The 22,761-nt window shown below is 53.9% G+C and overlaps 2 protein-coding genes across 3 annotated transcripts in view; both read right to left on the bottom strand.

Annotated features, from left to right (window-relative positions):
• Nucleotides 1–783, bottom strand: part of LOC117005605 (discoidin domain-containing receptor 2-like) — a 57,987-nt gene extending 57,204 nt beyond the window's left edge. For both annotated transcript variants that reach the window (XM_033077484.1, XM_033077482.1), the window contains exon 1: nt 734–783. The gene's annotated coding sequence lies outside the window, so the exon portion shown is untranslated. The remainder of the gene's footprint in view (nt 1–733) is intronic.
• A 14,511-nt stretch (nt 784–15,294) lies between these two features.
• Nucleotides 15,295–22,332, bottom strand: TOR4A (torsin family 4 member A). The gene is made up of 2 exons (XM_033077816.2): nt 22,007–22,332; nt 15,295–18,197 (listed from the first exon to the last, which is right to left on the bottom strand). Exon 2 carries the CDS (start codon nt 18,156–18,158, stop codon nt 16,458–16,460), a length of 1,701 nt encoding a protein of 566 aa, XP_032933707.1. The 5' UTR covers nt 18,159–18,197; nt 22,007–22,332; the 3' UTR covers nt 15,295–16,457.
• Between the last annotated feature and the right edge of the window lie 429 nt (nt 22,333–22,761).

Raw genomic sequence — 22,761 nt, 5'->3', positions numbered from 1 at the left:
ATGGGGAAACACACCAACCAACAAGCAGTGGCATAAACCAACAAAGGCTACAATAAAAGTTTAAAAGCAAAGTTTTCACACAGAGGTCTCCTTAAGGAAAAGAAAAATGGAAAGCTCTTTTTCTTCACAAGGGGAAAAACCCCAGGCAAATGAGGCAGCACGAGTGAAGAAGCAGATCCCGGGAGCTGAGCCGAGCCAAGCGGACCGCACGGCACTGCGGCTTCACTCCGGGCTCGCACAGCCCCAGCAGCCGCTGGCACTGCGGCGGAACCGGCCCGGGAACCACAGCCCGGGGCGGGAAGGGCCGGAGCGGGCAGGGGACCCGCACCCCGGCAGGAGCCCCCGGGCGGGCGCGGGGCCGCTCCGGCGGGGCGGAGAGGCCGAACAAAGCCCCGGCACTGCCTTGGCTTCGCGGGGATCCCGGCACGTCCCTGCCCCGAGCCCCGCGCGGCCCCGGGCAGCGCTCCCGCAGCTTCGGGGGCTCGGCGGGCACCGAGCCCAGCGCGGCCGCGCCGAGCCCGGAGCACCCCGGGGACCCCGGCCCGGCCCCCACCGAGCCCCGAGGGCGGAGTGCGGTACCCTCGGCACACCGGGAGCCCCGCGGGGTTCAGCGAGCGGCGCCCCGGGGGCGGCGCCGCGGCCCGACCGCTCCGGGACCGCGCATCGTCCGGCAGGGAGCCGAGCCGTGAGCCGGGCCGGCAGCCGGGCAGGGCGGGGCGGCCCCAGCGCTTACCTGGGGCAGGCCGGGCGGCAGCGGCGCGGGCTCGCGGCCCCTTCCGGCGGGCGGGCGGGCGGGGGCGGCCGCGGGCGCCGCGCTCTTAAAGCGGCCGCGCCGGGCCGGGGCCGCCGGGAGCGTCGCCACGGCAACGGGACAGCGGGGCGGGAGCGCGGCGGGGCCGGGCCGGGCACCCGCGTGTGCCCTGAGCGCCGGGAGACGCGGCTCTGTGTGTCCGTGTGCATCAGAGCCCTTCCGTGTCCCCTGAGAGCCAGGATTGTGAGCTACCAGCACTGCCACCCATGTACCCTGTGCTCCAGGGCTGCTCCGTGACCCTGAGTGCCAGGGCTGTACAGCCATGCTCCCTGGGCTCCAGGGCAGTGCACGGTGTCACTTGTTCATCACAATCCTTTCATGTCCTCTGTGCTCCAGGGCTGTGCAGCCGTGCATCGCAGTCCCTCCACATACCCTGTGCATCACGGCTGTGCCCTCGTGCACCCTGAGGGGTGACTGTCCCCCCATGTGCCTCACAGCTCCTCCATGTCCCGTGTCCCTCACGGCCACCCTGCATGCCCTGTGCCTCAGGGCTGAGCCATGCTTCCCTGTGCCTCATGGTCCCTTCATGTCACCTGGGTGCCGTGGTTTATTAGTGCTCCAGGGGTTACACTGGTAGTGCTGGCTGGACAGCTCGACTGGATGATCTTAAGGGTCTTTTCCAACCTTGAGGATTCCACGTCCCAGTGTGCCCCCATACACCTTGGGGCTGAACCATGTCCCCATGTGCCTCACCACCCCTCTGTGTCCCCGTGTTTCTCAGGGCCCCGCTGTGTCCCGGGTGCCTCAGGGCTGACCTGCAGCTCCCCTGTTCCTCCATGTTCCCAGGTGACCCCCGCTGCCTCAGGGCTGTGCTGTGTCCCCTGTCCCCTTCCATGGCCCTGCCACATTCCCAGGTTGACTCCTGCACTTTACAGCCCTGCCATGTCTCCCTATCCCCCTTGAACCTCAGGTCACTGCCATGTCCCTGAGTCTCTCTTGCTGCCCAGTCACTGCAGCCTGACCCAGGTGACCACCACATCCAAGGGTCCCATCCAAAGGGACCCTTCCCACCCACCCAGCACCCCCAGCACCCTCCCAAAGCCATGGTGGCACTTGGTGCTGTGCACTCTGAGGATGCACAGGAGCTCCATTAGAGCAGCCTCTCTTCTTAACAAATGATGGTGTGCCATCTTCTTTCTGTGTTGCCTTCAGTGGAGGTGGGCCCTTCCCTGCAGCTGTCTGGACACATGGCCAAGAACAAGCCAGAGAGGGAAACTCTTCCAAGCAGGAGAAAGGAAAGGAAGGAAATTCCAGTTACCAGGGAATAGGTGTGCTCAGAGGTTTCCAGTACACCAGGTGAAAACAGAGCCAAAACATTAGACCAGCAAACAGCTGGATGGAGCTACACACTTTCTGGGTGTTAAGTAGATGGACTTTTTGATGATGCTACTTGAGAGCAAATAACATTGAAGAGCATTGTTTTGCTCCAGGAAAGAGAAACCCTGGGTGTTCAGTTAATCTTGTGGTCATAACAACCAAATTTTCTGTCTCCCATAAAGAATTTGAACTCATTTTTTGCTATGTAAATGCACACAAACCAGTTTTCTATATCGTGGCTTTTAGCTCTGTCGAGTGGCTCTCTTGCTACGGGACAAAGAGAGGCACAGACCCTGCAATGTCTTCACTAGATTGCTCATTGATTTATTGCATTCTTATCATTTCCCCTGGCTTTTGTCTCCTTTCCAAGTCTTATTTACAGAAGTGTTTTCAGCCTCCCCTTTCTCAGAACAACCAGTTGTGCAATGGAATAGAGCAGCACGCAGTATCTAGGTGAGGCAAAGCAATGCAAAAACACTTTAATATGTTCTCCATTATGCTCCAGAGACATCATCAGTCCAACTGAGAGTGAGCTGGGGGTGAATAACATGCCTGAAGAAAGCAGCTGTGTTTATAATTCCCATGGCACGCCTCCACAGGGTGCAGCTCTGGTGCCCTCGTGTCGCAGGAGGGGAAGCAGGGCTGGTGGAGAGTCAAGAAGCTGCCTAAGAGCTTTCTCTGCTAGTGAGGGTGTGCAAAATCTTCTTACATCTCCCTGGGATAAACTACTGGGCAGCCCCAGGTCCAATCTGGATGGTAATGGGGACAGTCAAGTGTTCCTACTGTAGGACTGGGGAAATATGGAGCAAGGTGCCCCTTTAGGAGCATCTTTGGAGTGCTGCATAGAATCACACAATCATTAAGGGTGGAAAAACCCTCCAAGATCAACCATTAACCCAGTATCACTGTGTTCACCACTAAACTATGTCCCCAAATGCCACACCTACCCATTTTTTGAACATGGATGGTGATATCAGCTCTGGGCAACTTGTTTGAATCCCTGATCATCCTTTCTGAGAAAAAGAAATTTCTCCTGATATCCAATCTAAGCAGATATTAGGATCTCCAGTTTGCCTGGTCCTGTAGGACACATCTTTAGTACTAAATCAAGCCACTCCTGAGGACCCCGCTGGGTCACAAATGTGATCACACGTAATGGCAATCTCCCAGAATGGTCCCTGGCCTAGCTTTGGGGTATTGCATCCCTCACCCTCCCCAGGGGTGGTTCCAGGTAGGGAACATAATGGGAATGTCCCAGGGGCTGCTCCCAGTGCACATCTGGATGCTGTTTGCTTGAAGACCAAGGGATTTTACCAGCAGAGACATGCTGGAGCCCAGGGGCAGAGCTGGGGGATGCTGGAACAGTAGGATGGGGGTGCTGAGATGGTCTGAAGACACTTGGATACAGAAAGAGGTTGGAGGGAGGAGTTCCATGAGGAAAGAAGGGGCAGTAGCATGGATTGGAAAGGCTCTGGAGCACAGAATTGGGACATCTGGGAGAGGAAGGAGGGAGACAAATTTTGAGCCAAGATGGGAGTGGATGCCACTGGAGTACAAGGGGCTTCCCCCACAGAGAAGGCACAGGAGCCACAAGCTTTGAGCAGGGCTGGGAATGCCAGCTCAGGACTGAGTCCTGGCTTGTGCCTGCCACAGAGCCTGTTTGGACACAGGGCTTTGCCATTCAGGGTGTAGCACAGATGCCTTACCCTTCCAGGACATTCCATGGCTCCCAAAGCCATCCTGGGGCTGCCTCAGCCCCTGTGCACTCAGCTGGAGCTGGGACACATCTCTGAATGGCTTTGGTCATGGGAGAAGCTGCACCAGGGCTGGGCAGGGCTGGGCTCACTCCCAGCAGGGAGCTGTGAGCAAGGATCTGTGTTCCCAGCAGTGTCCTTCACTCCTGCCCTCACCTGAGCTGTCCTGGCCACACTGCACCCTGCCCAAAGGGCAAACAGGGATGGAGCAGCCAGGAGGAGGGGCTAGCCATGACAGGAATCACCAGAATTCCTGCAATACACTGACTGTGAAGGTGTCTTTACAAACTCATCCAAATTACCAAGTCTGAAATGGATTTTTGGGGGTTACATTCAGCTCTCAGTGTTGGGCAGCTGGTGAAGGCAGCCTGTGCTTTACCTCAGCTCACCATCTCATGATGTTTGAACAATAAAACCTCCCACCTACAGCACTCAGGGATGGGGCATGTTCTGTTTAAGGGATCTGTGTCTATTCTGCTGAGTTACGCCCCAGCACGCTCATTTATTTTGACAGATTCTGGTTTCCCACTGGCAGCATCCTCAGCAATGCTTTGTACCTGCGCCGTGGGGATTTCAGATTTGGTGTCTGGAGCTCTGCAGTCACTGCCTGTGTGTCCTGCTCAGCTCCTGTCTCTGCTGCCCTCTCGTGATGCCTCTGGATGTGCTGAGCTTGGGGAAAGACCTTGCCTCCCCCATCAACTCTGAGATGTCAACACCAGCACCAATGATAAAAGTACTTTGTATTTCCAACAACCTTTATAATTCCTGAATTTTACAAAACTTCACAATCCTTGTGTTCGTGTGTTCTCCCTTAGTTACACAAGGGAGATCCTCTGAAGGGCTCACCCTGAATCACCACTTGCAAAAGTTGTTTTTTTTGCAGCTGCTCCTTAATCCACACAGTGCCTTGGCTTTTTATTTTTCTTTTAACTAAGCAGCTAAAATCTCGTATTGATTCAGCTTTTTCAGTGTTGGGTTTTTTTGGTGGTTTTTTTTGTTTTTTTTTTTTTTTTTTTTTGTTGGTTGGTTTTTTGGGGTTATTTTTTGGTTTTTCAGGCAAACAGGTCTCTGTGTTCACCATCAGTGAACAGCTCCCTGTTCTCTGCACTTGGCTTTGCCACCCCTCCTGTGCAATCACTGCATGTGCCACCCAGCTTCCTCCATCCCTGGGTCACACCCACCTGCTGTGGGTCACTATGAAACCTCTGAGTTCTGGTTTTATCCAGACCTGAGGAAATAACTGCTTGTTCCCAAGAAAACACCTGCTTTCTGGAACACTCTGCTCGATGAACAGCTGAGTGAGGCTCACCAGCTCTGCCATCATGTGGCATGGAATTAATTGGAATTAAGTCCCAGGTAAGAGATTGGCCAAGGAGGTGGTGAGATTTCATGCTTGGAGATTTTAAAAGTTGGGCTGGAGACAGCTCTGAGCAACCTGGCAGAAGTTTGAAGTTGTTCTGCAGAGTGGATGGTTGGGATGGAGACCTGGAGGGCAAAGCTTGGGCTGCACAGATATAATGTGGTGTTTTGGGGATGAACTTCATGGGAGGAAGCCCTGATACCTGAGAGACATGAGTCTGGAGCATGGGCATGGCTTGGAGAAGGGGTTTCACATCCCTTTCCCCAGGCAGCCTCTTCCCAGGAGACTGGGCTGGGAAAACCCCAGGAAACCTTACTCAGACTTTCCTCAGGATGCCTAAATTAAGGCAGCTGAATCCCAGCCTCAGGGGCTGTCTGATAAAAGAGCCCAGCAACCTCAGTGAGCTGAAAATACCATTCTCTGGAAATCAGGCACTCTGCATTTCCTGCAAGGAGCCAGGAATGGCTCTCTGCATGCAATGAGCCCCAAGGAGCAGAGCAGCTCCTGAGGCAGATTGCTTCACTCCTGGCTGCCACAGCCTGCTCCTGTCTGGAGGCAGCTGCCCCAGCCCGAGCTGCCCTTGTTGTGCAGCCCCCACACCTGCACTGCTCTGGAGCTGGGGCAATCCCGTGTTTCATGCACAGAACCACCCCCAGTAACCCCCTGCTCAACACAGAACTGTGTGAGAAAGGACCACTGGTGATTTCTAGTTCAACCACCCCTTAATCAACCTTTTTTCTCAGCATGTCCCATGGTTTTAGGGATGTCTCAGGGTTCTCCCAAGAAGATATCCCAGTGCTAAGTTCATCATCTGCCCCATCTCCCCAGCCAGAGCCATAGCATCTGCCCCAGGTTGATGAACCTCTCCCAGTGCCTCCAGCCATGTCCAGGTCATGCCATGGCTCTCACCCCACTGTCCTTGTTGCTCAGACAGTTTTATTCCCTCAGGATGGACAGGAAATCTTAATTCTAAAATCTAAAATTCTGAATTGTAAAACACTGAAAATCTGATCTCAGCAGTTTATTCTTACAGTGTCACCGAGTGAAAACAGCTCTCGGGAGCTTTGCTCTCTGATTATTTTGAGAGCTGAGCTTCTTTGTTTTAACTCCTGAGAACTGACATTAAATTACAACACGCGAACACAGCACTGTGACAGGTCCTGCAGCAGTGACAGGAAAGTCAGCACAGCACAAACCTGGCCCAGGAGGCCAATTCTAATTCCTGCAGCCTTTTGCTGCAGCTAGTGAAAACCAGAGTCTCTATTCACAGTCACAAACAAATCCGCAGGAAAAACTGCCCAGCTCTTGCTGCCGGGCTTTCATCAACGCCTCTTGTGGCCACTGCTGGGCCCGTGTCACCATCGAGAGTCCCGGTGTCCCCTTGGAGGAGGGCAGGAGCCCACAGGGGCTGCAGTGGGCGATGTGCAGGGACAGGGACAGGGACAGGGACAAGGACAGGGAAGGGCAGGGACAGTGACAGGGACAGGGACAGGGACAGGGACAGGGACAGGGACAGGGACAGGGAAGGGCAGGGACAGGGCAGGAACAGCAGCAGGGACAGGACAGGGCAGGAACAGGGGCAGGGTAGGACAGGGACAGGGACAGGGATAGGGACAAGGACAAGGAAGAGCAGGGGCAGGGTAGGACAGGGACAGGGACAGGGACAGGGACAGGGAAGGGCAGGGACAAGGACAGGGACAGGGACAAGGACAGGGTCAAGGACAGGGATAGGGACAGGGACAGGGACAAGGACAAGGACAGGGACAGGGACAAGGACAAGGACAGGGACAAGGACAGGGACAAGGACAGGGCAATCCCCGCAGGAGCCCGGAGCTGTGCCCGGCAGGAGCTGTGCCCAGTAGGAGCTGTGCCCGGCAGCGCCTGCAGAATCGTGCGGGTGGCTCCGCGCTCATTGTGGCACTTCAGCCTTGCTGTGGCGGTGCTCGGTGCCCCGGGGCTGCCGAGGAAACGATTCCTGCAATAGCTGAGAGTTCTCGGGAGCGGTTCCGTGCGAGCCCGGCAGCTCCTGCCGCACACGGCAGCTTCTCCCCGGGGCTCTGCCCCCCAGCCGGGCTGTCCTGCTCGGGAGCCTCGATTAACACCTGGAGGAGGATGATGCCAGCACAGAAGAGCAGCCACCGCTTGACTGGATCTTTCTCTTGACGTGGCAAATACTTTCTCACGTGGGCTGGGTACAGCACCTTCCTGGCTTTCCTGCTCCGCTTTGTTGAGAGGCCTGAAGGTCTCCTGCCAGCTCGGGCAGCAAACATCGGCCCGGACAGATTTTCTGAATTGTTTTTCAGCAGATCTGTGCTGGAGAAAATGTTTTCTCTGGTGTAAGGCGGCATGTCCTTAGCAGTGTGCAGGCGTAGCTCTGAAAGCTGGGAGAACTCTGTGGAAATACCTCAGAGATTACTTTAATGCAAAAATCAGAGCTCTGAGATAATATTAAGAAATAATAACACCAGAGTTTTTATTCACTCTTATTAAAGCAAAAAATGCAGAGCCCCAGAGCTGAACTCTTGGAGTGATTTATGCATCTTTCTGGGGAGCTCCTCTTTGATTTCTCCCCCTGCTCCTACCTGTGCTATAAATACTTACTTTGATGAGTGAAGTGATGATGGGAGGAGCTCAGCCAGCTCAGAAATCACTCTGGAATGTCTGTACCCCAGCAGCCCCTATCTGCCCAGTATCTGCCCAGGGGCACTCGCTGCTAACAGCAGTGTAAGGGCACGATCCAAGTTCTCTCCTCCCCTCTTCTGTTCTCCTTTATTACCACTGTCTACCACAAGGCTTTGCCTCGAGACATTTCAGTGCTTTTGAGAGTGTGTCCTTCATTTAAATTCACGTATTTGCTATAAGGAACAGAATCTGAGGATGGTCATGCTGTCCCCTGCCTTCCCACCCCATCCATCCTGGCCTTGAGCTGGAGGGATGGAGATGAGACTCTGCAGTTCCTGTTCTGACCCTGTGCAATCTCAGCACTCTGCCCCAGAAAAATGAGCAACCTCAGCACTTGCTTTGGCAAGCTCCATCTCAGATATGCCCAGAAAAGGAAAAAACCAGCACTCACGTTCAAATTCTTTGTGCCTTATAGCTACTACACAGAGCCTGAAAGGGCTGAGTGCCCACAAACCTGCTGGAAAGGGCTACAGCTCTCTCAGGTTTTTGTCATGAATTTGGAAGATTTAGCTGCAAACTTCATGTGCCTTGGTCAATGTCACCTCAAGCAGGAGAGAATGAAGGTTGAATTTCTGTAAAAAGAGCAGTCATCTCTGGATGGCTCCTGTAAAATAAAACAATAGAATCAAAGTTCTAGAATGGTTTGAATTGGAAGGGGCCTCAAAAATCATCTGGTTCCAACCTCGCTGCTGTGGGCAGGGATACCTTCCATCAGATCAGATAAATAGAACATGACCACTCCTAAGTCTTAGGCAGCCTTTAGCCACCACAAAGCAGCAAAGGGCAAAAATTCCAATTTTAAAACTGTCTGTTACAATTTAAAAGCTATTTTTTGACAACTCCTCTTGACTTTTGGGCTCCCTAACATTTCTTGCTTTCTGCTTCTTGTAAGACAAAGTGAAGTTGGCTTTGAGTCACAAGGCATCAACCCCTGTGTACCCAGTATTGTAAATCACCATTGTGTCACCTGCTGTCACAGTGGGACAACTCTCCCTCTTCAGGCTTATTCCACTGGAAACTCAGGCAAAATAAAATAATTAACACAGTGACTGCAATGCATAGAGTCCCTCTTGTAGGAATGTGCCACCCTATGGCACAATTAATGGCACAGTTAATGGCATTAATTCCACATGCCAACACTGCTGGTGGCTTTTGCAATCAGCCCTAATCCCCACTCAAACCTGGAGCTGGAGCCTATGGCTCCCCTCAGGGCACTTGCTGCTGGAAAATCCTTCCTCAGGGCTCTCCCTAGTGCTGCCCAGGTGAGTGCTTAAACATAAGGCACAGCCAGGGCTTTCAGACTTCAGTGGTTTTTGGTAATCTTTTTCCCTCTCTCCTCTACAAGGCAAAGTCCAGAGGGCTGGGAGAAGAAACTGCTGCTTCCAAAATCCCCACTCATGGCAATGCAGCTCCTAAGATGTTAAAAATTGGCCCAGATGACCTCATGGGTCACTGTCTCCAGGGAAGCTGGCTAGAGCAGGGTGGAATGGCTCATCCCTTAATTCTGGTGGCAAACATTGTTCTCATGACCATGGCCCAGCCACTGCCCACCCCTGTCTGGGCTGGTGAAATGCTGTCAGGCAGCACCCAAGGCACATTAGTGGTTTAAAAGAAGCACACAATTAAGAAATAACTCATGTGGGTTGCTGCTGCTTTGCCCTCAGACCCACCCTGGTCCCCACACCTGAGTGAGTCAGGCTGGGGACTGTAACATCCTCCCAGACCATGGGGTTTCAGGCCAGGAGAAAGTGCCACAGGCACTGCCCCAAATGCACACCTGGGTGTTGGGTGGATGTTAAAGACAAAACCCAAAGATTCAGTATTTCATTCAACTCTCTTTATTTCAATCAGGATCATACCCAAGGAGGAAGACAGATCAAATCAGCTTTTTCCAGCTGTCCCATCAGCTGAGCTGGGTCACTCTGGTGCAGCTAACAGGCAGCTCCTGAAGCACCCAGGGGCTGCCTCCAGCTCTGGCACCAGTGGCATCACCTGCTGTTCATCACGTAGAGGTTTTCAGTGAAGTTCCACCCCCCTAATCCATCTCCCCAGCATTGCCCAACTCCCAACTGGAGGGAGGCAAGTAGGAACCCAGCCTCAGAGGAACCCCAAGAAGAGGTGGGGGGACCTGTAGGGACAAATCCTGTTCCTATTTCCAATCCCCATTCCCCATGCCAGTGTAACACAGGGATGTATTTATAACTCCCAGGTGAGCTTGTCCAAGCAGGTCACTGTATCCTCCTCAGGTGAGGACATGAATCAGCTGCAAGGAGCAGATCTGCCCACCAGGTGCAAGGAGAAATAAAAATACCTGTTGAGCTAGATCCAAAGAATTGAATTTCACCCACCCTTTCTCACCCAGAGACTTCAGTGCGTTTCACTGACCACAAAGACAAGAACTGAGCTGTGGCTGCATCAGGAGCAGCACTCAGAGCTGGAAGTGCTGCATGTTTGGCAGAAGGAAGCACCAAGGAGTGGTTTTTGCAGCTGGAAGTGACGGAGGCCACGGCACAGATGGAGCTGAGGACACCAGGTCACATCAGGCCAAAGAGTTCTGCAACACTCAGCATCGTGTTCTGACCTCGAGCCACTCAGGAATCCAGAGCTGTTTGTGCTGTCTGTGCTGCAGGATCTGCAGGGAGGGGCAGAAATGCTCATTCCATCATCCCAAACAGCTGAAGCAAATCCAAGGCACTTCTTCACTTGGAGAGAGAAGCAAAACCTTGAAGCCAAGGACCCGCTTATCCTGGAAGGAAAAGCTCGGCAGTGCCTTTCCAAGGCCCCCACGGCACCCAGGGAGATGCAGGCTCTCACTGCAGGCAGAGCAAGCCCATGACTCAGGACCTTGATCTCACAGGGGGTGCATGAAATCATCTCAGGAAGAGCTGGGCAACTTGCTTGATATGTCAGGAAAAGCACAGGATAAAAACCCCAGGCTGTGCCAGCTGAGAGGGCACAAACTCCTTCAGTCTCAGTTTTGGAAAAGCTGGCAGCTGGGGATGGCTGGGTGGGAATGCAGCACAGGATTCCCTGAATTCAGACAGTCCTGCCTGCAACTACTGCTGCACAAAAATTGTGTTGGATGGCTCAGGGAGTTTAAACCATAAATTCTGCGAATGTCTTTTTGCAGGATTTTGAAATTTTTTTGAACTTTTATTTTCTTCCTTTGGAGAACAGAAAAGATACCACATGGGTCTGGTTTGAGTGAGAGCATTTGGACAGTGAAGCACATTTGGACAGGAACAGGAGAGGGGCAAAGGTACAGGTGAAAACAGAGGGTTTGGCTGCAATTAATGTTTTACATTCTTTCAAATATCACTTGCTGGCCACAAAAATGTCCACTCACCTCAGGGGAGGTTTTCCAAGTAGTCTTTTCCCAGGCCCGGGTTCCTGGACGGGATTTTTTCAGGAGGCAGGGATGGGGAAATCCCAGCAGATTTACTCAGGCTTTCTCAAGTTACCAAAATTAGGGCAGCTGAATTCCAGCCTGAGGGATCAACTGATAAGACATCACAGGAAGCACAAAATTCAAATTAGCATCCACGGAAGATCCTGGATTTTTGTATGCTGCATGGAGCTGTGAGGGGCTCTGCTGTGACCTCCAGAGCTGGAGAAGGAGCAGGAGCTGCTGTCACATCCCACACTGCCCAGGGAGACACCACCAGCTCCACTCTGCACCTGGAAATTCAAACTGTGCTGGGGAGGGCTGCTCCTTCTGCAGGCACCTCCTGGGGATGCTACAAGTCCCCTGAGGTGGCTCTAGGTACAGACACTAAAATAATACCTAATATAGATCCATAATTCAGATAAACTGAATTGATGAGGGGAAAGTAAATGAGTTTCCAGATTAGATTATTACATCATCAATCTGCACTCTCCAGTTTCAGTGCTGGCTGCTTTCCCCGCGCCTCTAGCCCATCCCACCTGGAAATGAATCCATCTGGGATGACTCTCTGATCTCATCACCCTGCCCCAGGCTGGCAGTTTCCCGATGCCCGAAACTTCGCACCTCAATGCAGATTTTTAGGACCTGAAGCACCTCTCCTACTGAGGAATGATGTTAAATTCTGACTGCTGAGCATTGCCAGCTCAGTGCTGGGCAGGGGGAAGCTCCAGTTGGACCCTTGGCAGGCAGGAGGGGGGACAGAGAACGGGCAAAGTGGGACCTCGGGGACCCCCGAGCTGAGTCCTGTCTCTGTCCCCTGCCCGAGGCTCTCTGCTCAATCCACTCCGGTGCTGCCCTTCCTGCAATTTCCCCGAAGTTTTACATAAACCTCACTCTCCGCAGCCAGCTCCACACCCTGCCAGGGAAGGGAGGGAGAACCAAGAGCCGCTGTCTCCTTTCTGCTCGTGTTTTGCATATTTGAAACCTCTTATCGTGCTTCACCTGAAACCTGCCCGGGCTGCGCTCCCCGTGCTCCCCATTCCCGCAGGATGCTGCGGGGGCACCGGGCTGTGCCTCCCTCCCTCCCTGCCCCAGAGGTGCCCAAATATGGTCCCACACTGCTCCAGCGTGGCCCGGCATTACTTCATCCCTCGCATATGCAACACACCTATTTATACATCCCGATGGATGTTTGCCATTCTCGGGCCCCGGGGGGTTATCCCTCCTGCCGAGTGTGAGTGCTGCGATGCCCCCGGGCTTGTTTTCCTTTCAGCCCTTCACCCTCCCCATCCTGGAACGTGCATTTGCTCACTCCCATCCTCCTCTGCAGCACCATCTTTCAGACCTTTCCTCCGGTTTATGATTTCCATCCCAAGCCTGTCTCCTGCAATGCTTGGGTGCCTCTCAGCTCCCCTTCCCCTCCAAATTCCAAGACAGACAAACCATGTTTGTCTGTCTGACTCTCTTCTCCCACCATTTATGGAATATTTAGTTTCCACAGCTCTGGAAAACTCTTTCCAGATCATCCCAGTAACTCTTAACAGCTATTCTCTAAATATCCTGTAAGAGGAATAAACTAGATTCTGTGGTTACAACTATTTTTGAAAAACGTTGGATGTAATTTCTCCCATCTCTTCAGGATGCTCACAGGTAATGCATTCACTCCTGTATTTGCCTATCCCTCCTCCTCCTTCCCAAGCAGAGGGGATGCTTGTGCTCCTTCCACCTTTCCAGGACTCACCCCAGCACTGCATGGTCTCAAAAGCCACTGCAGACATTCTCTCTGCAGCCTTGGAGGAATTGCAGCCCTGACCTATCTGGGTTGTTCTGTCTCTTTTCTCCTCTGCTGCAGCCCTGATCTTCCCTGCCATCACTGGGATCAAAATCTGCTTTCCTGGTGGCACCTCACCTGTTTAGCGATGACCACAGGAGCTGGAAAGAAAGCAACAAATCCCTTCTAGGGATTGGCAGCTTTTCCTTGCCCTGAGCACAGGGACAAGTCACTGGTGTACATGGAGATGGGATCCCTCTGCACTCCTTCATTTGCCTCTCTCTGCAAACGCTGCTCCGGTGCCCTGGGCCAACATCCCAGATCCTCAGGGACAGCCAGAAGCCTCAGGAGAGAGGACAAGGTCCTGCTGGGTGGGCACACAGCAGTGGCAGCAGCCCCAGCAGCACTCAGGGAGCTCAGGGACCAGGCAAGGCTGGGGTGATGCTGTGCTGTGGAACAGAGCTCTGGTCCAGGGTCATCACAGCTCCCCATAGTGCAGGGAAATCCCAGGACTGAGCCTGGCAGCCAGGCTGGCCCTACCAGCAGCACCCAGCTCTGGAGGCAGCTTCAGACAGGCTGCTTTGATTAAGGGAGGCTGCTGGGGATTAGGTCCTTTTTAGGAATATTTAAATCCAAAGCTCTTCTCCCCGAGGCAGCTGAAGTTATCCAGAGCTCCTACAGAACTGCACCCACCCACCTTCCTCTGCTGGGCCATGTCCAAGGAGGAGCACAGGGCACGTCCCTGTGATGCTCCCCCATCCCTGCCGCATCCCAGCCCCAGTTCCTGCCCAGAGTGCTCCAAGCCCACAGGCCTGGGGAGAGCAGTTCATAATCACTGTGTGAAACAAAACAAACCCCTCCCAACTCACATACCAGAGCAATTTGAGCTCCTGCCCACGGGACCCCCTGTCCTGAACCCAGCCCTGGGGAAGCTGCAGCACAGACTGCCAGGGGATCACAGTCTGTGCTCTCAAGACATGAAATATTTCCTATTCCCTCTTTCCCTTCTCCTCCACTGCCCTGCTCTCCTGGGCAGTAACAGCATCCTCCTCACTGGAGCTGCTTGGAATCACCCTGCACCTTCTCCAGGGCAAATGCAAAACAGGGTATTTGGTCCACACCCCGCTGTGGTTTGGGATGCAGTTCAGGGTGCAGAGTACCTGCAGTGGCAGGAACAGCCATGCCAGTGCTGCTGGAACTGCTGAACCAGGGATCAAACACTGTCTGCAGCAGGGTGGGAGCAGCCTGCCCCAAATCACTGCTCCAAGCACAACAGAGATGTGTCCTGACTCAGGAAGAGCTTTTGCCAACTGAAGAAGCCTTTGGGGACAACCTACAGAGCCATTTGAGCTGGGATTTGAGTCCTGCATCCTGTCTTCTGGGATGAAGAAGGATGAAAAGTCTTCTCCATAGCCTGGAGGTTCCTGTGCTGTCTGAGAAGAGGCTGAGGATGAGGTGGTGTTTGTGCAGCAGGAAGAAGCTGAGCCCCATTCTGTGCACTGAGAGGGGCTTTGTGAGACACAAAGGCTTTGGCAGGTCTAAAGTGCACGGGGCACTCAGGAAAACTCAGACTTAGGAATGGCTAGGAGCCCTGACTGAGGGCAGGAGAGTGTCAGAGGATTGGAAACAAACTCTGCAGATGCTCAGCTCCATTGGAAGTCACCCTCCCCTTTTGCACAGGGTGATGGCTGGTGTGGAGGCACCCAGGGACCTCTGGCACAACCAAACACCCCTGGGTGGGCATTTCTAAACAAAAGACATTGTTGAAACAATCAAAACTAACATCTGCTCCTCTCCCAGCTGGAAGAGCAGGGGAATCCTGGTCCCTGAGTTGTTTCTTATCCAGGATAACAGCATCCCAAATGTCTTAGCAGTAAGCTAAGCTTACTGCTTAAGTTAAGCTCTCTAAGCTGTGGAAACAGCTCCTACATGGTGGATTTTGAGGACACTTGAATTTAGCAGGTGGTTTGGATGAGGAGCTGTGCAGCACCCAGCTTTTGGCACTGCTGCATTGTGTGGGTTTGGGATTGGGTTTACCAGGGGCACACCTGGAGCTGCTGCACCCACTCTGCATCGAGGTGATGCAAAAAACACCACAAAGCTCTGGCCTGGCTCCCAACCCAAGCCACTGGGAAGTACAGTGGCACTGCAGCCTCATGGCTCCAGAAGGGAAATTTGGGAGGAAATCCACATTTCAGTCAAATGAAAGAAATGTACTTTCAATAATTTTATTCAGGATAGTTTGGGTTTATTTCTGACAATAGCTCTGGAAGCTGGAGTATGTGACAGAGTCTTTGGAGACCAACAATCAGAAAGAGGTGAATCAAAACCCCAAACTTCCACAGGGTTTCTTGTCTGGGAATTCACAGCAAGCTGTAAAAATCTTATACAAAACCACAACCTGAGAAAACAATGCCCTAAATACCTGCTCAGTTTTGGTCAAAACATGGCTGTGTGCTCTTCCTGAGCTGCTCCCAGGCCACATCTCACCTGGGGCTCAGTGGCAAAGAGATTCTTCTTGGCCTCTCAGGACTGGGAGCAAGCCCAGGGGTCCCACTCCATCAGCCCAAACTGTCTTTTCCAGTGTGTGTTGCTTCATATCCATCAAATGCAGCTTTGGGGTTTCTAGGTAATGACTGACCACGGTGACAAGTCCCCAGAGGCAAAAAGCAGAAGAGCTCTGAGGATGAGGTGTCACCACCAGACCTGAAACAATCCAGAAGTTATTTCTGCACCATCTGGCACAAATGAGCAGTCTTTGAGGCGAGCCCAAACACACCTGCAGAGCAGAAATCTCACTGCAGGTGCCAAAGGTGAGCTCAGGAATGAGCTCAGAAGAGCAACAGCTCAGGAACGGGTCCAGAAAGTGTTCTCCAGAGGATGTGGTCATGTAGGAGCTGGGGAAGGCAGGCCTGCACAGTGCCAGGTGTCCAGCCCTGCCCCTGCTCTGCACACACCAGCCAGGACCAAGAAGAGCAAAGAGCTGTGAGCCTGGAGTGAGTGAAACACATGAGGTGCCATATTCTGCAGGGGCAGTGACCCAGGGATTGTTTCATCCTATTTATATCCTGCAGCTTTTGATGCCACCTCAAAACTCCTTAATGACAAGAATCCCAAATGAGAATGTGAGGTGTGGTCACTGGGAGGTGGCTTCAGGTTCCTTGTCCTTCCTTTTTCACAGAACATCAATAAAAAGTGAATTCTCTGGAGGAGAACAGGGGCCAGGCTGCCCAGGCTGCCACCCTCTGCTTGGAGCAGGGCAGAGCCAGTGCAGGGCTGAGAAAGGAGACCTTGAGCACAGCCTGCTGTAACACATTCCTCATGAGCACAGAACATTGCAAATCCCAAGAGCAGGGCTTGGTCACTGCAGTAAATCCCTACAGGAGGTTAACTTTGGCCACAACCTGCTTGCAGCCCATGATGGAGTACTGTTTGTCCCCTGTAGTGTAGTAACTGAGCTGATTTGCCATATTTTCAATATGCTTCTGGTCAGGATAGAGGCCCTCCCTCCTCATCTGCTCCAGGAAGCAGTTGATGATGTGAGATTTCTCCAGAAGGACAAAGGGGATGATGTCTGCAGCCTTCCACAGAGGGTGGACACTGACCAGCACTGGCTGGAGGATGCTCAGCAGCTCTTCAGGTCCCTTTTGCTGATGCAGAAGCTCAGTGGATGCATTCTGGAGAATGAACTTTGTGATTTCAGCACCTCCCAGGTTGCTTATTAAAATGTAGATGGCATTGAGGAATTCGTTGGTTTGATTGGGTTCAAAGAATCGGCTGAGAGTGTCCAGCAGGACGGGGGACATGAGCTCAACCTCATCCAGAATAAACACTGGGGTCTTCTCCTCTATTTCTGCCCTGGTAACCATGTCAGAAATCTTCTTAGACAGATCTATTTCACAGGTGAGGGGAGCCACCCCGCTGGGGCAGTGATGCATCACAAAGTACTGCAGCACAAAGTCATTGTCCATGACAGAGCGAAAATGCTTGGCCAGCACCCAGCCAACGTGGCTCTTCCCAACCCCTGCTGGGCCATTCAGAGAGATCACCAGAGGCTTGTTGTGGATGTGGGTAGCCAGATAGTCTTTCAGTAATTCCATAATACCTTCCACAGCAACCTTCTGCCCAAAGACTTCCCGGTGCATGGTTTTCTCCAAACCATCGAGGTCGTATTTTTGGAGGTTATCATCCAGGTTCTCTATGGCATTGAGAATCTGGAAGAAGATAATGGCAATCAGCAAGAGAAGGCAGCGCTTTGCCTTGCTCTTCTCCTCTGCTGGGAGGTATTTTTTTGTTTTATCCGGGTAGAGGACCATCCTGGATTTCCTCCGGCTCTTTTTCCGCCTGCACTTTTTCACAGAGTAATGTTCCACAGATGTGTCAAAGGTGAAGTACTGGGAGCTCTCAAAGCCAGACTGATTAAAGAAGGACATGGAAGGGCTGTACAGGGAAGTTCTGTTCAGGGACAGCTGCCTTTGAATCAGCCTGGAGTGGACAAACTCGGCAGACTTTTCGCGAGGGAGCTCTAAATGCAGACGGCTTTTCTTCAGCCCCCGGTAGCGCCGGCGCAGGCGGACGATAGCCCGTAAGGGGGAGGAAATAGAAGTTATTTTCTTGGAAGCAGTAGGGATTACAGCATCTGGTACTTCCTCTGTGTCACTCTCAGAGCAAGACGCCTCTTCTTTTGCATCACAGGGCATTTCCCCTTCCCCATCACTGTCAGTGACAGGAATCTCCCCTTCTCTGTCACTGCCACTGCCATGAATTTCTCCTTCCCCATCGCTGCCACTGCCAGGAGTTCCTCCTTCCCTGTCACTGCCAGTGCTGGGAATCTCCCCTTCCCCATCACTGCCACTGCCCAGTGTCTCTCCTTCCATGCTGCCCTCAGCAAAGACAATTCCTGGGTCACAAGGAGCCTCTTCTTCTGTGCTGCACTCAGCACAGGGCACCTCTCCTGCATCCTTCTCTGCTCCAGATGTGTCTCCTGTGGGATTGCTCTCCACGCAGGGCATCTCCACCCCCAGATCCCTGAGGACACTTTTTCCATCCACCTCAGAGCAGGGAAGGTCTTCTTCCATCTTGTCTGGTTCTCACAGCTCATTCACATCATCTTCTTTCTAAAAAGAAAAGGAATGATGTAAAATCAAACTTCCTAACATCAGGAAGTGACCAATAACAGTGGAATTAGACAGAATTAGAATTCTGCCCTTTCTAATGGGCAGAAACCTGCAGCAATCAGCAATGGCAAGCTGGCAGAAACTTTCAGACCTAAGCAGACTTTCTGGAAGATGGGACAGATGTGCAAAACTACAGATGAAATTCAGTGTCAATTAATACAAATTGATGTTATAACACAAACCCAACTCTGCTGTCAGATGCAGAAGGGAAGGTCAGAGCTGGCTGGGGCCAAAGCCAGAGGCAGGACAGCAGGAGAGACTGATAATGCTCTGACCCACAGCTGCCCATCCTCTTTCCCTACACCTGCTGAATTTAAGGAAGACACAAAGCCTCACCTCTGTGCTAGCACATGCACACAGGCACGTACACATGCCGTGGGAAAGTCACTTATCCACCCACAGACACCTCTGGGGGTGTGGGAGTGACCTGCTGGAGTTGTCATCCTGCCTGTGGTGGCATCTCCTGGGGGAGGATTTTCCTGGCTGTGCTGATGGATGTGCCTGGCAGGGAGGTGAGATGAGAGCTGCCCCTGGATGGGAAAGTTCAGAGGGGCCGCAGAGAACCAGTGTGGCTGTGGGGAGAGGAGGAGGCAGCCCCATAGAACCCCAACCCTGCCACCCCCCTGTCCTTCCCTGCCCTGTGCACCCACACACCCCTGGACATGGGAGGGACACAGGGCTGCCACGTGAGACCCTGCACAGGAGAGCCCAGGGATGTGTCCATCCTGGGATAACCACCTGAATGGACAGACCTCAGCTGGGAAACAAGGAGAAGGAGAGGCCAGAGGGATGTGACAGAGGCACGGACTGAGCAGGGAGCCCCTGGGAGAACACAGCTCTGCTGGGGATGCAGCCCCATGACCACTTCAATGTGCTGCCCTGGCCCTGCCTGGCACAAGGTTGGAGGTGGCAGAAGCTGTGTCATGGTGGGAGGGCCTTTTTTGACACCTCTGGGCTGCAGCAGTGGACAGTTTGCTGCTGTGACACTGCCAGTCCCAGAGCAGGGAGCCAGCATGGGCAGCGTGAGGAAAAGCCACTTTCATCAGCCATCCTTAAAAAATCAACACTGAGCCTTGCCAAAAGCACCACAACTCTGGAGAGAACAAGGAGGTCTGGAGGTTTGTTATTAACTCGCTGCAGCTCAGCAGGAAGCCACCAACCCGCACAAAGTCACGCTCTGGACAAGGTTTTACTTCCCCTGTGCAAAGCTGCCTCCGTCACCCACTGAGCCCGAGGGCACCCCGGGGGCTGTGTGGGAGCCACAGGCACTGGAAATGCTCCCTCTGCCTCCTTGCTTCACCCCACACCCTTCCTGGCCACTCTGAAATACAAAGCTTCACTCTCACCCCGTGCACAAGTTGGTTTCGGGACCATGTGCATCCAGTCGTCATGGCTGGACCTGCCACTGCTGTGCAGCAATTAACCCCGAGTGCTAATTGCTGACCTAATTCCTGACTCTGTGCAGGGTTTGGTGTGCAAAGGCAAAACCAGCCAGACAAGATCTGACAAGGAGGCCCTGAGGCAGCACCAGGAAGGGCTGGGTGCCACCATCACTGCGATGCCACCCAAAGGATGGCACTGGGAGCCCTGGGCTGTCCCCACAGACCCTGGAGTCACAGCCTTGCTCCTCTCCATCCTGCATGGCCTTGCTCACATAGCACCTGCAGGTGCCCAAAGGGACAACTGTCTCCAAAGCCACTGGGAGCAGCCCCTGCAGCTCAGACCAGCAAGGACTCAAGGGATCAGGGACACCACAGAGCTCAGCCAGGGATGAGAAAACCCCCCAGGCACTGCCACACATCTCCACAAACACAGCGTGGAGCTTTCTCAGCCCCAAGCCCTCGCAGGTGAAGAGGGAGTTGGTTACATGCCAGGGAAGAGGCTATGGAAATTTACAGGAAGAGTTTTAGAGAATAGAAGGATCACAGAATCATAGAATAGTTATGGCTGGATGGAACCTTCAAAGACCACCTCATTTTAAACCCCTGCCACAGCAGAGACACCTCCCACTAGCCCAGGTTGCTCCAAACTCCATCCAATCTGCCCTGGATTAGGACAGCCACTCTGGGCCACCCGTGCCAGGGCCTCACTGTCCTCATTCTCAGAAACTTCCTTATTTCTACTCTAAAGCCACTCTCTTCTAGTTTAAAACCATCACCTCTTGTCCTGTCATAACACGACCTGCTTAAAATTTTCTCTCTCTCTTTTCCATAAGCACCCTTCAAGGCCTAGGAGGCTGCTCCTGCCAGGGAAACAAGGGACACCCCAAGCACTCCCCATTGGCATTGCCAGGTGCTGTTGCAGCTGAAACATGAAGTTACTTACAGCCCAGAGCCTGCTCTCCCACTGCCATGTCCATGCAGAGAGCCTGAAGCCCCTACAAGACCTGTGGGGAATGGGGAGTGCTCACCAGCTGGGAGATGTTCAAGATCCTCTTTCCCAAAAGTCCACCAGCACATCCACCCCACCAGTGTGGGATGTCCAACCCTCCAGATGAGCCCAGCAAGGCAGGGGGGAAAAACAAAACCCTATCCTGAGTAAGGAATCTGTCCAGTCACAAATGTAATAACCCTGTTAATGCCGTGACTCAGTCCCTAATACCTGCTGGTATTTACAGGACTGGAAGTTTCTAAGAGCAGTCCCTGCACACTCAGCGTCGGGTCAGGGCTGGGCAGGAGGCTGTGCCAGCCTGCAATGAAGCACTTTTGGCAGCTTAATTTAACATTCGGTGAAAACACCAGGAAAGAGAACTCAGGAATTCAGTCTGCAGCATCCCAGTGCTCGTGTAAACACTGCTGATGGCTGCTCTGTGCCGAGCCTGAACACCGCAGGAAAACTTGCACTTGGAAACACTCCTGGGAAGCCTCCAGCTTTCCTGGTGTAGCTCTTGCAGTGTTTGCATTCGTGCACCCTGCAGATCCAAAACAACGTTTCCACAACAGAGGAGCCTGTGTGGGCAGCTGGAAGCAGCCTGGGAGAGGGGAGCAGGATGGGGACAGCCCCCGGACAGGCGGCAAAAGCCCCTGGTGGCAGGAGAGGCCAGCGAGAACCGCGGGCTTGGTTAAATAAAGTCCCCCCATCTGGGGAGGCTGCACCCCGAACTCAGCCTCTCTGGATGAGAAAAGCTGCTGGGAAAAGGGAACTGCTGGGAAATTCTGAAGATTGGTATCTCCCCACCCCTAGCTGGAGCCAAACCCTCCATCCAAAAGGGATGGTGGAAAGTGGCACAAAGCAGCCCCTTGCTGTGGGAGCTGCAGATAAAGGGGTCAGTGGCTGGGAGGAGAAACCCAGAATGATGGCAGGGCCAGCACAGCCCCGGCATCCCGAGCTGTTCTGGGGGCCCCGTCTGGGAAAAAGTCGAGCAACGCGGATTGACCCACGGCGGGGCTGGGGTTGACCCGGGGCTGGGGTTAACCCACGGCGGACACAGGCTCCCACCCTCCCCGAGCACAGCGGTGACAGCGGTGACAGGCAGCAGCCCCCCCTCGCAGCCTGTTCGCCACCAAACCCCACCAGCCCAGCCCCAAGTTTTGCCAGGCCCCAAAGCCAAGGACAGCAAGCGGAGGGGAAGAGCCTGAAGCATCCCCAACCACCGGGAGCATCCCTCAAAAACCGAGGCGGCTCTTGGTGGAAAGGAGCGACAAGGGACGAGCAGGAGGCGGTGGCGGGGATGGAGCTGAAGCAGCCCGGGGTGCCGTGGCTCCCTGAGGGCGGGAGCAGCATGGCGGAGCCCATGGCAGCGCAGTTACCCGCGGGGTCCCCTCGGCGCCGGCCACCGCCGCTTCCCTCTGGCCTCGGACGGGCCGGCAGCTGCTCTGCCGCCGCTCTCATCCGTACAGAAACCAGGGGAGGAAATGGTGAGGAGGAGTGGCCCTGGGCGGCACTTCCTTCTCGCCGTGCCGCGGGATGGCCGCTGGCCGGTGCCGTGTCCCCTCCTGCCCTGAGCCCTCCCCGGCGCTGCCGTCACCGAGAGCGAGCACGGCCGGCACGGGGCAGGGGGTGAGCTCATCGCTCCGGGAACCCGGGCTGAACATCCCCACCCTCCGGCGGGTCCGGCCTTCGTCATGAGCCCATCACCCTAAAGGTCAAAGCGGTGACGCTGCCCAGAGGGGTTAACCGGGGCTGACGCGGTGCTTGGGTGCTTCCCCTTTACAACAGGAGAAACAGGGAGAAAATCGAGTCAGTCTAGGGGAAAGGAGTGAGTCCATGAAAAATAATGAGTCTGGAAAAAACCAGCAAGTCCAGAGGAGTTGGTTGGACTCTGGGCAGATCCTGGCTGCAGCCACTCCTGCTCTGCTGCCCCCCAGCCCTCCTGAAGCTCTTGGCCTCTGTCCAGGCAGCACAGGGACACGGGGACACGGGGACATGGGGACATGGGGACAGCCAGGGCAAGGCTGCACAGCGGCCGTGGGACCAAGTTCTGGTGTGTGCACAAAATCTCCCTGGGGAAACCGCTCCATCCCTTCAGAGCAGAGGGGTTTTCCTCAGCCAGCAGTGCAGAAGT

This window comes from Catharus ustulatus, chromosome 21, assembly GCF_009819885.2.
Source record: "Catharus ustulatus isolate bCatUst1 chromosome 21, bCatUst1.pri.v2, whole genome shotgun sequence".
Taxonomy (NCBI): Eukaryota; Metazoa; Chordata; class Aves; order Passeriformes; family Turdidae; genus Catharus; species Catharus ustulatus.
Note: the sequence above shows the minus strand (reverse complement) of the source record. Positions and strands in the feature narration are given on the sequence as shown.